We start from the raw sequence: 13389 nt of genomic DNA, 5'->3' as shown, positions 1-13389 counted from the left end.
GCCAATCCGCGGTGGTGGATTTTCAAATCATAATATTTTAAATTCTCGTGCTGTCAGGGGTGCTGCAGCACCCTCATCACCCCTAGTTCCCGCGGCCATGGGTATTTCCTCTCCAATGAAATCCAAAACTCAGCCAGTGTCTTGGCTGAGAACGCTGCCTTTAACGTTCGGTCGCTTGACAGTTCAACTAATGCGTCCTCCTGGTTGGATGTCAGATGCCGTACTTACAGTGAATGGAAAATCAAAACGCTGATGGCTTTTTTATTTGCATGGTTTAATTTAACTAATATTTTTAACTTGTTAAAATGTTTGCTAAAATATGCTATTTCTAATTGTTTTAAAATGTTCCTTGATTTCCGGAAATCATCTCGCGACCTCCCCTTCCCTGTCTTGCGACCACCAGGGGGGCTGTAGTTAGCTGTAGTGCTAACGTTACCCACCAAAGCGGTCCTGTTTGCTTCGTCAACAGAAGTGGAAACAACTAACGTAATCTCTAGTCAATCTGTTGAAAACAGTGTTGTGTAAAAACAATAGATGTATTTTTATGTTTTTATTTCAAGTCTTCACTTTCTTGTATCTGTGCTGTTGGCTGTGTTGCATCTTTGTGCCGCAGCTTTACTCGTTGTAAACCAACCAATCGGCGCCCATAAAAGGAGAAAACCTTGAGTTTTTTCCCGGGGCAATAGTACAGCACCCGGACCATTTTCAGCTCAACCAATAGGTGTGTTCGGCGGTCGGCGCCGGTGCGGCATGAAGTTGACGCCGCCGGCGCTGCATGAAGTCGAATACATCTAATAGTACATAACCTATTCACCTTATTCCGGAAGTCACGATGGGCGCGGCCATCCGCGTATTCTGATTTCCATTTTAGATACTTTCCGCTTTGGTACTAATTTAAGACTAATAGAGAAGCCCAGCATCAACTGTGCAGTTTGTGGCTGCCATAACAGCTGGAGAAAACTGAATCCGACCCTGTATTATCACCTTGCACTTTATTCTATTGTATTGTATTTTATTGTATTCAAATATACCGGCTGCTATGACAACTTAATTTCCCTTTGGGGATGAATAAAGTACTCTATCTATCTATCATTGTTTTGACAATGGAAAGAAGAGGTCCGAGTGTTGTGGGCTGACATTTACTTTGCACCGACCTTCAACCAAAGTTGAGAATCTGTGTCCGTGGCTGAACCCAGCTAACACAGTTAAGTTGCCCTTATGTTACCGCAACGTCATTCGATGACCAAACATTTGTCTATGGCGAAGTGGCGGCAACATGGGAAGTGAAAGACGCCAGTTGGTAACAGCGACATCACAAAATGACGTTGCCAGTCCGTAACTGCGACGTCATGGCAACATGATTTTGTGACGTTGCTAGTCCGTAACCGCGACCTCCTAGCAACGTACTTTTCTGACGTTGCCAGTCCGTAACCGTGACTTCCTAGCAATGTAAATTTGTGAAGTTGCCAGTCCGTAACCGCGACTTCCTAGCAACGTACTTTTGTGACGTTGCCAGTCTGTAAATGCAACATTAATTAGTAACCTACATTTCTCAATTCTACTGCTGATATTGGGGTGGTTCATATGCAGACCTCATTTGCCCAATATGCTACTTGTTCTTGTATAATAGGCTACATGGTAGCCAACTTTAGGAGGACTATGTTTGTGTGATGTGTAGCCTAACTCAAGCTAATCATAAACGAGGCAGCATTTCCATGTAACATTCAGTCATTTTATTTCAAACAAAGTGCCAAACAGTGAATTAAAATCTTCTGCTAATCACCGCTACAGGTCCTGTCTGTTGGCCCTGACAATGAAGCACAAAATAAGTTGGTGTCCTATCAACATAATTGCACGTGTGAAAGGGGCTATACAAGTCATAAAAAATCACATCTAAAATAATATACATCATCAAAAAAATATTATTTGATTCTAGTTTTTGTCACATTGCCATGTGAAAAGTTGAATATGGAAGCTGCAATCGCGATTCATTCACCTGGCTTGTTTTGAATGGGCTGCTGGGGCATGTTTGAGTGTCTTCGCTAGTATGAGGAACTCCACAGCCTTAGGCCGAATCCCAATACTCTCCCTTACCCCTTCCCTTTACCCCTTCCCCTAGTTTTGTGTGTTCCCGTGAGAGTTAGTGGTGTCCCAATACTCTTTTTGAGCTAGGGGTAGGGCTAAGGCGTAGGGGTATACACCCCTTCAAACCAAGTAAGATCGGGAGCTTACTTGAAACCTAGGGCTATGTGACAATGGCGGCCAGATCATCAAGAAAGTCTGATAAATGTAATCATTTTGGCTTAATTAATTATGACAGTCTTGTTTTGTGGTATACACAGTCCTGTACATATATATTTGCAACCATTTTCCTAATTGAAACGTTTCTAAAAATCGCTAGTTTGGTACGCTAATGCTACAGTGCTGATTTTTACAACAGTCCCGCATTTCTCTGACTAGCATGGCTACAGTTTTAAGTCAACTCCATTAGCAGCGAATTTCGTTTGATATCAGTGCATAACACTACTTGCTTTGGAGATATCGATGCGTGCTAGATGACTAACCCGTAACCAAGTGGCGTCCCATTTCTTAGGGATATGTAGCCCTTACCCCTCAGTTTCGAGGGCCAAGGGCTAGGGGTAAATTAAGGGCTAGGGGGAAGGGGAATGGGTAAGGGGGAGTATTGGGATTCGGCCTCAATTCTCTCCCAGTCTCGTCTTCCACTTCATCTTCAATTATAAGTCATGGACTTATTGACAGCACCAATTTGAGCGTTGAATGCTGCGTATAAGCCATAGTTCATGGCATCTCCAAACACCTACCACTCTCTTTCGGAACTCCAGCACATTATTAAAACAATATGGCACTAGCTAAATTAGCTAAGCAGAGCTAGCATTGGGAGGAGTATCGGCAAACTTTGCATGTGTTTGTAATGTAATGCTAACTATTCTAACTATAATAGGGGTAGGCTAATATAGAAGCATTTTGTAACTCAATTAATTAAAGGTGATTTTGAATTAGACGGCTCAAACATAAAATGTCCTTACTAAAGTTATATATAGGTGCCATTGCTGTGAATTCCATGACCGACCGTGACCGACCGTCTCAAAACGTGGTCAGCCACGCTAGCTACACAGTCTTCGAAAATGTATGGCTATAGCTATTTTGGAATACGTTTTTCTAACAGTTCTGAACAAATATTTTCACTGATTATTTTGTGGGTGATTTGTGAGACGGTGAACTTTGATATCATATATGCATTTTCACTATTTCAACATAACTGTCTGGAGGCTTTAACCTATTACCTCTAGCTAGCGAAATCCTAACAAACTATGTGAATCTGATAGCAAATAAACTGGCTAAGTAGCCTACATTTCGTACGTAATAGCATGCCCCATTCAATTTCTGCAAATACATTTATATATTTCAAACTATTTATGTAAAGAAACTCACCTTTGAAGTAGCTATTTCCAGGTGAAAAATGCGTGAAAGACGGTGGAACTTAGGATAACCCCTGCAAAATATATTTTAAAACCCCAGTTTCAGCAATGCGTTTGGGCATGTGCAGCGTTGTTGCTCAGGGGCAGACTGAGGGGAAGGTTTGCTAGGAAGAACTGTAATATTCTGTGATGACTTGTCTTTGGAAATGAAACTCTTAAGAGTCGCTTACCTTTTGGTCACATTTAACAATTTTGTTTTACAAAATTATTGGAGCACAAATTTGCATTGTTTGTCATACAGCTTTGGTATGCTATACAAAGAATGTTTGCTTATGTTACACATCACCAATTGATTGTTTTAGTAGGCTACATGTTTATAGTAAAGAATGAAAGACTAAATTATATTCTAGATTCAGTGAAGTATTTTATTTATTAAAGCTACGTTTCTGCATATGAGAAAATTGATGTGGGGCTGAGTTAGACATGAATTACATGCATTGTCTACATTTATACGTGCTGGGATGCAACATTCAATGTAGTGTGTGATTGAAATTCATGTAGACTAGGTTACATTACAAAAGTGTCAGAACTGAGAGCAGTCCAGTGTGATCTCTCCATCTCTGTATAAACCACTTATAATGCACTCGAGATCCGTTGTCCTACGACCAGAGTGACGTAACTGCAACGTAACCCATGGTACCAAAATTACATAGCCGACCATGGTACAACGTCGCGGCAAAGTTGTCCATGGTACCAACTGGCAACGTTCACGTTATAATGTTGCTACGACACGCGGCAACGTTGTTCACGGGACCAAAAATAAGGTTTCCAGCCGACCAAGGTACAACGTCGCGGCAATGTTGTTCACAAGACCAAAATAAGGTTTCCAGCCGACCAAGGTACAACGTTGCGGCAACGTTGTCCACAGCACCAACTGGAAACGTTCATTTTATAACTTTGCTACGACGTTGCGGCAACGTTGCCATAAGGTAACGTCGCGGGTTACCAAATGAGCACTAACTGGCAACGTTGCCGCAACGTCATGTGTTAGCTGGGAAGGCGCTGAATTAAAAAAAAAACACCAAAGTGACTTCCAAGAGAGAGCTTTACAAAGTGTATAGGTCACTGATAATAACAACAAGATATCCCCAAACATTTTACGGGTAGCCAAAACATTAAGCACATATTGTGAACAACCAAAATAAGTGCCAAAGGGAAGACACTTATGAGCATGTAGTTAAACAAGTTACAATAGTGTTCTCAATTTATGATTTAAGTAGATTCAAGATTATAACTAAATGTATAGGCATGGCTGTGAGGAAAACAACTGCTGCAGTGCATCTAAATGTAATGTAAAGCTGTTGAAACAACGCAGCAATAAAATTATTTAATAGATCCGTCTTTCTAATTGCCATTAGATAGGAGGGAAGATTACTAGTGCACACATTATAAATCATGTACGTTTTAACACGTTGCATAAAGCTTGTACCAAAGACCCTCGATGAAAAAGTTGTTTCTATTTATTATTACAGCACAATTTGTGTAAATTGTCACTCATACATTTGAAGTTTATGGCTAATAACAGACACCTGATGTAAAAACTAGAGCCTCAAGTAGATTAACAAGAAGCTAACGTTCTACTGCTAACAACGTTAGCTGGTCGTTTTTTCGGGGAATCTCAAATACATTTACTGACTGTAACATTAATCACACAACTACATTTTAGAGGACCTAAGCTTTCAAACATGGTATAGCAAATGCATGTGCCCTGTAGTGAAATCGTTAGAACATCTCATGTTTGTGGCTAATGTTACGCCTGCTTATCGCAGCACAGCAGAGCGCAGGGCAGCGATCTGACAGGCAAACGAATTATATAAACACTTAAAAGTCGTTTTCAAGCCATCCAGTGAAAGGGTGTATTGTTGACTTGTTGTAGCACACGAACATAGTACATCTGGCACAAATCCACCTAATTATTTAATATTTTAGCAGCAGGACTTCTCGGCAGTTCTCCATTGAATTGAATGATATCCCCGGTAAACCGGAAGTGCCAAAAAAAATCAAAAAGTGGGCGGGGTGGAATAAATTGAATTCTGAGACCTTAAGGAACAGTGTGAAATACCCCCAAAAAACAGTTAATCACCCCTTTAAGTCACCAAACATTCAAAAAAAGAAAAGAAAAATACTTTTCTTTGTATTGTTGCACTTTTATTGAAAGGTTTTGTACTTGGGGGTAGCCTACTTTATGGGATTATAAATCTACAATTCAAATATTTTGGATATTGATTGGATCTTGAGATAGGCCTATGGTAATTGTCAAAATAGTTTTTCCCACTTGTTGCCTATTTATTTTTACAGTAAAAATAAAATGTTATTTAAAATACACTGCTGTGGACGCTGTTGTTACTTCATTAATATGTTAACTGTGTTAATGGACTGAGGATGGGAGTAGGCTTCGGTTTCGGCCGAATTTAACCAGTGGATTTGGTATTTGGCCGATCCCCAAAAATCTGGATTTGGTGCATCCCTATTTAATTTAGCAAATATTTATGAGAGACATATCTAGGTCCGGATAGAACCTTTATTTGGTCTGTGTCTGGACTGAAGTCCGCCAATTGTGGACCCCTGCTCCATGCATTAGCAGGTGCTGCTTGATGTGTAAAGCCTTGATTAAATAAGTGTTCCGAATATTTCTTTTTCTCCTCCCGTCTCTTCTGTTCTTTTCCTTTTTTACCTCTCCCCTTCCCCCCCTTCAGCCTGTAACAGTGTTTCCATTGTGAATGGGGTGTTTAGCTGGTCCAGAAATGAAACTCCCACACTAAAAAGGTAGGTTGGTGTGCATGTATTTGTTTTGGTGCTTTGTCTGCGTTTTCTTCTCAGGACAGTTAATAGTGTCAAATCTGCTTCTATTGTACCGAAGAGGCACACAAAGTCTCACACACACACACATACCTTCTGAATAGTTTGTCTGTCCCCAGATTGAATGTGTGTATCCCCGAGGGGTCTCTGGTGGCTGTGGTTGGCCACGTGGGCTCAGGGAAGTCCTCGCTGCTCTCTGCCATGCTGGGAGAGATGGAGAAACTGGAGGGCACGGTATCTGTTAAGGTAACCAAACCGATGTGTATGCACACAAACATGCACACGCAAATTGTGTCCATGGTACAGTAGCTTCCACTGCACAGGGTACAGTAGCAGGAAATTTACACAAACTCTGTAGTTGGTTTGTGTAGTAAAGGGTATGTATAGTTAAGGGTGTTGTGTGTGGGATCTTTTTTGCACTTCTCAGGCCTCGCCACCAGAGTTGCCAAGTCCGCTCATAATACGCGACTTTAGGCTTATTTTTTCTTTCAGTTGCTTGAGAAAAAATCACTGGTTGCAGTGTTTTGGGATTGTTTTTCAAAATATGATCGCTTGTTAGATTTTCCTAACCTAACAAGCGACCATATTTCTATTGGTTGCTGAACAGCGAAGCAGTTTTCGTTTTATTATTAGGGTTTCTCCAGTAGGAATTTGTCAGAAATGTATCAAGCATTGCACAGCCAGTCGGTGAACAAGTTAAGAAAGCTTTATTGCTTGCGGCCGCAAGGAGACAAAAACATCACACGCCATCGTGCTACAAGTTTGTCTGCTAGCATGTTGTGCTAGCTAGCTATTTAAGCAACCACGCTCTTTACAGTCATTAGCTAAGACAAAGACATGCGAATGTCCCATGGCTCTTCTTCATTGGCTCCCTTGCATAGACATGGTGCGCATGTGTGTGCGTGTTTCCGACATCAACCCTGATTGAAACACAACAACAGGATCTCAGGTCCTGGGGTCGTAAAAGGTCCTTCACATTAGGTGTCAACAAATGGTCAGCAGACCTCGCGTCTCCACCTATAGTCTTTGTCACACAGTATCTCCTTAAAACAACCAAACCCCCCTTTTCTTAGTGCTTAGCCCCAAGATAAGGGTCTTGAATGTACTCAGATTTGGGGTTAGGCCTTTCTTTGCACCCAAGTAATACTGAACACAGAATCATTCTTATACAGGATAACAGTTATATTTTAAATTTTTCCAACAGAATTTGAATTTGGCATGTTGAAACTGCAGAGCATTAGTAACTACCATACCAAACATTTCCCATGTGAAACGATAAGTGGCGCTAAAGGCCACGTCCTAATTTGTCAATTTTCAAAGTGATGCCATTTGCAAACCGAAGGTCCAAAAATTCTGAAACTTGGTATATATGGCTTATTACTCATGAGGAACTAAAAAAAAATAACTCAAGAACCTATAACGGCCGCCATATAGCATTTTTCTGTAAAATAAAGATTTGTCCAGGGGGGTCAGGTGGCTGAGCGGTTAGGGAGTCGGGCTATTAATCAGAAGGTTGATGGTTCGATTCGGTTCCAAATGACGTTTTGTCCTTGGGCAAGGCACTTTAACCTACTTGCCTCGGGGACAATGTCCCTGTACTTACTGTAAGTCGCTCTGGATAAGAGCGTTGTCTAAATGTAAATGTCCAAAACGACAAAATTCTTCTCCTCATGAACCATAGCTCCGATAGACTTGAAATATGAAACTGATTTGTAAGACATATGTCTTTGTATAGAGTGATAAGCCTAGATAAGATGTAAATGTCAGGGAAAAGGGAGTCAGGTGGCTGAGCGGTTAAGGAATCGGGCTAGTTATCAGAAGGTTGCCAGTTCGATTCCCGGCTGTGCAAAATGACGTTGTGTCCTTGGGCAAGGCACTTCACCCGACTTGCCTCAGGGGGAATGTCCCTGTACTTACTGTAAGTCGCTCTGGAAAAGAGCGTCTGCTAAAATGACTAAATGTAAATGTAAATGTACAAAATTGCCAAATTATTAACATATGGGTGAATTTGCTCCTGTGGCACAAATTTGGTGTGTCCATAAATAAGTGCCACATTGACTTTGGGACTAGAACTCTTCCACACACGGGGAAGACACTACAAAGTGTTACCATGTGCAAAGGCAACTTCATATCTCGAAAAATGATTTAATTAAAATAAATCTAATTCATCGCCAACGCTAAAATAATGCTTTACACACCCGCCGGTCCAAAACTGATACTCTTATTCAATCACAAGTTCATATGAAGACTCTTGACAATGTTTTGTACACAAATCTGAGAAATAATTGAATGTAAGATGAAAAGTAGATTTATTGTGAATATTTGAAATGTGCATGCTTGGCTAATTGCTAAGGCTTCCTCCAAGATACTGTCTCCCTTGCTCCACAGCACGCGCGCTCAAAATTCTCACAGACTCATCCTGGCCCTTGACACACATGCAAGTTTGGCGAGACGCACACACATCCTTTCTGGAAAGGGTGGGCTGACAAAGCCCCCACTCTCACCCCTTGGCTTTTAGCAAAATCCCTTGTGGATGTTGGTGTAATTGGATTTCCAAATTTGTATGCACATTGGTGAACATTTTGAAAAACGTCCAAATGAACCATGACTACACATGAATTTATTTAAAATTTGGTATGTATGTGTAGGACACATGTGTAGTTATGCTAGTTTGAGACCACAATAGCTATGGAAATAAGAGTGAATGCAGTTTTCTTGTTGTTTGTTTATAATTTAGATGTAAATGTGTACACAACAATTAGTTCCAATCAAGTAGGTCTACTTTCATCGGACGAGGCATTCCAGGAGTGCTGACATTTGACGGCCTCAGACAGAATGAGTCTGCTACTGGGCCAAATGAAAGGCTCTTGTCTTGATTTGCAATGCAGCTAGGGGAGGTTCTAGACTATGGGGGGCCAAGCTGAGGCCAGTTGTACTGTTAGAAAGGCCAATTACATTAAACATAGTTGTCAAATAGTTTTCTTCCCAGCATTGCAGGCATTTACAGGCAAAAGTTGTGGAGCCCCAGAAATGTTTCATAGGAGTGCAAAAAAAAAAAAAAAAGCAGAAAAGTACAACACCCTCCTACTACCATTATCTCTAATTCACTCTCCTGAGTCTCATCTGTGTTGTATGTCTGCAAACTGTTATAGTATGGGCCTACAAAAAAGTTCTAAAGTAATTGGACTTTTGTGGGGAGGGTTTGACAAGTGTTTGACCAGTTTCACGTTGACTTGATGGGTGTGATCTGTGAAGAATGAATGGCACCATGCAATGGTGAAGGGCTATAACCCAGGGTTGATGGTAACTGGTGTTGGAAAACACATGTAGTAGGGCACAATAGAGGAACTGTGCAAAAGATGCCGGTGTGGAAAGTCCCCAGAAAATATTAGATGGCTTGTATCAAGGCCCAATTGGAGAAAAAGCCATAGGATATTGTGACGCCACGAGAGGCTACACAGCCCTCAGCGAAACAGCTCAAAATAGTGCGAGGACACCGGGGTTGAACAAAAACAAGGGGTTTATTAAAGATCATCAGAATTGACAAAAACTTCCAAATCTTAGATACGATTTCAAAAAAACGTATACGGCGCCTCTTCTAGCCGCAGGGATCCTTTTCCTCACCCAACCCCACTTAACTGTGGCTCTCCCTCTTTAACCAAACCCTTTTGGTCATCAGGGTCTGATCAGACCCAGGTGTGCGGGAATGCCCCGCTTTGAGGGAGGGATGGAGCTCCCGACTCCCCCAGCAGAGGGAGCTACAGCTGCTTAGGGCTGCAGCCACCTCCGGGGAATGTAGCACCCCTCCAGGACCCAGCCTCTCGTGACATCACAGCATGTTTAGCCATTTTAATTCAGACAAAGAAATTACCTCAGGAGCGCATTTACAGGCCATCTGCATATTCATTTATGGGAGGAGGCAATGCGGGCTCAGTGGCTCGTTCACGTACAGTCAATGGCCGCGTTTCCCAGATTCGTTAAGAAGCTCTTAAGCGCTAAGACCTTCTTAGGAGCGCTCTTAAGAGCGCCGTGAAAGAAGGACGTGTTTCCCAGAGTCGTTCTTAGCTTAAGAAGATCTTTCACTAAGAAGGAAATGTAAGATCAGCCTGACCCACTCTTAAGAGCCTTCTTAGCGACCAAATTCTCACTGCAGCCGCGTCATGGAAAGTTATATCTGACACGAAGGAATACTAAAACCATGTGTGATGATAAATGTGCACCCACAGCTGCAGAAAACGCAAGAAAAATTATAGCATAAGAAAAAAAATAACGATATAAAAATAAATAATTGCCCATGTGTTCCTGTAGCTACATAAATAAAATGAATCATTACCATCACTCATTACGTTTTCACAAACATTCGGCATCTGCATGAGTTTACATTAGATATAAAAACATCAACAACCCTGTGGTATTTCACAGATAACAGGGAAACTGACAGGTGTAATTGAACTCGGCTGGAACCTCATCAAGTGATCGAGGCTCCACCTCAGTCTATATGTAAAGGCGTTGCTGAAGTCCACGCGAGTGAGACACCATGGCTGCAATACAGCATATTCTCGCTGCTAATCAACGACATCGCCGTGCGCGAAGCCAGATAGGTATTTATATAAACTATGTGCGTCAGCACTTCTCCCCACTGAATGTGCTGTCGGACCCGGCTGTCCAGTCCAAGTACCGGCTTCCCCGTATGGAGATCCAACGCCTCGTCACGCTAGTGTCACCACACATCCGGAGGGCAACCCGCTGCAATTTTGCCCTCATCCCGGAGGTGCAGCTCCTAGCCTTGCTGCGTTTTTACGCAGTGGGGAGCTTCCTGGATGTGGTGGGGGACGGCACCATCCTCAGCAAGGCATCGGTTTCACGGGGTGTGGCAGCCGTGACACCGATCCTCCTGCGCCATGCCCCGACACATCCAAATGCCCACCACACGGGACAAGGTCCGCCAGGTCCACAGTGGATTTCATGCCATGGCTGGGATCCTCCGGGTAATCGGTGTCGTGGATGGCACACTGATCCCAATCCACAATCCCTCCCTGGTGGATCCGGGCTGGATTGGGAGGAAACATTACGCTACCATCAACACCCAGGTGGCAGTGGACCACGATGGCCTCATCACGGACATCGTTGCCAGGTGGCCACTGGCCACAGCTTCGTGTGGGCCAAATCAGCTGTGGCTGAGGCTGGCAGAGGAAAGTTCGGCAGGAGCATCTTTCTCGGGGACAGTGGCTACCCTCTCCGGAGTTACCTCGTGACACCGATGATCAACCCAGCAACACCACAGGAGGAGAGGTTCAATGAGGCCCACACACACACCAGGACCCACATTGAACGGGTGTTTGGCAGGTGGAAGGGTCGTTTCCGATGTATCCATCGTTTGTCGGGGGGGCTGCGCTTGTCACCTGTAAAATGTTGCCGCATGATTGTTGTCACAGCCATGCTGCACAACAAAGCAGTGCGCGTTGGAGCAGATGAGCCGACTCCTGAGGTTGAAGATGGGGAATCATCGGAAGATGAAGCCCCCAACCTCGCCCCCCGCGAATCCCGAGCAGCACTCCACCAAGCTGGTGTCCAGACCAGGGAGGAGCTTGTCAATCTCTTTTGATGTCTATCAGCCCCTTCGCCGTCACCACCAGTCACCAAGCACGGATATCAGCACCACCCTACTCCCAACAATAAACCCACTACCACTACCATCACACAACCCATATCAACTATCATGTATTGGGCTCAAGGCCGTAGCCATGGAGTCAACATTGGAGGGTAGGAATTACATTTTAAATTTAAATTAAATGACCTCATGTTTACTTTTGAAATACATGGAAACTCGCCGGTAACTGAGTAGGCCTATGGCGTTTTTTTCCAAACATTGGCTTTGTTTGGTAAAATGTTTAATTGCTGCCACATAGCGAAATCCATTGCATTCCTTCAAGACTCACACTACGCAACAGAACACACATTAGTTTTATTGATAAACAAATAATGTCGTCGACGAAATTCTTAATGATCGATCATCGATTAATTATGCCCATCCCTATACAGCACGTTCAATTGTTTTAGAAAAGAAGGGCAACAGTGATACCGGTCTGTAGTTTTGGAGGACGGCAGCGTTAAGGGAGGGTTTTTTGAGGAGAGGGGTAACTCTGGCCTGTTTGAAGGCAGAAGGGGAAGGTGCCGGAGGTAAGAGAGGAGTTTAGGACATGTAGAAGAAAAGTTATGATGGAGGGGGAGATGGTTTGAAAGAGAGGGGAGGGGACAGGATCAAGGGGACAGGAGGCGGGGCAATGAGAATGAGGTCAAAGAGCTCTGCCTCGGACAGGGGAGAGATTTGAAATTTTTGACATTTAGTTGGGTCAGTCGTGAGGGGGGCGGGTGGGGGGGTATATGTACATCTCTTGGAAATCGCTTTGGATAACAGCGTCTGCTTACGACATTAATGTCATAGTTAACTCGTGATTAATCGCAATTAATCGCACATTTATCTATTCTAAATGTCCATAGATTTATTTAAGTTCCATTATTTTTTCTCATTTTGATGCTCTTATCAACATGGAAAAGTGGATCGGATGGCTTAGTGCAAATGTTTATGTTATTTTATTGATAACAACATTGCAATCGTGCATAGCTGTGTGCTTGGCCATCAAGTGGGTTTTCAGACTGGATGTGCTGCGATGACAGCTCAGTTCACAACGACAAAACACACGGATCACTTTGGTCTTGTCAATGGAACCATTTGTCAACTTTTTAAAAGTAAATGTTCCATTCAGAATTGTGTTGGCATCCATTTCGGCGTCCACTCAAAACGTAACGTTAACATACTAGTCTTAAGCCGGCTCGCAAGCCCAAACAAGTGTGTGCGGCGTGCCTGTTGTTTTGTTTCCGGTCTAGCGAGATCCGGTGTGGTGTTGTAGTGTTTCTAACGTCAGTAGTTGCTGCAATAGCATGTGAAAAAACTACAAAGTTTGCTTGGCCAAAAAGAACATTAATTGCGCGATAAAAAAAAAAAATGCCGTTAAAATGGGTTTGCGTTAACGCTGTTAATAACGTGTTAAACTGACAGCACTAACATTTAGATTTACATTTATGGTGG

General features: G+C 42.9%; 1 protein-coding gene across 6 annotated transcripts in view; it reads left to right on the top strand.

Annotated features, from left to right (window-relative positions):
• The window catches only part of LOC124465506 (multidrug resistance-associated protein 1-like), a 167021-nt gene that overhangs the window by 88564 nt on the left and 65068 nt on the right, over positions 1-13389 (top strand). For all 6 annotated transcript variants that reach the window (XM_047017327.1, XM_047017325.1, XM_047017326.1 and 3 more), the window contains 2 exons: positions 6197-6266; positions 6419-6545. In XM_047017327.1, coding sequence (XP_046873283.1) covers positions 6197-6266; positions 6419-6545 — 197 coding nt within the window. The remainder of the gene's footprint in view (positions 1-6196; positions 6267-6418; positions 6546-13389) is intronic.

This window comes from Hypomesus transpacificus, unplaced genomic scaffold (genome assembly GCF_021917145.1).
Source record: "Hypomesus transpacificus isolate Combined female unplaced genomic scaffold, fHypTra1 scaffold_52, whole genome shotgun sequence".
Classification (NCBI taxonomy): domain Eukaryota; kingdom Metazoa; phylum Chordata; class Actinopteri; order Osmeriformes; family Osmeridae; genus Hypomesus; species Hypomesus transpacificus.
This window is presented reverse-complemented; position numbering and strand designations above follow the sequence as displayed.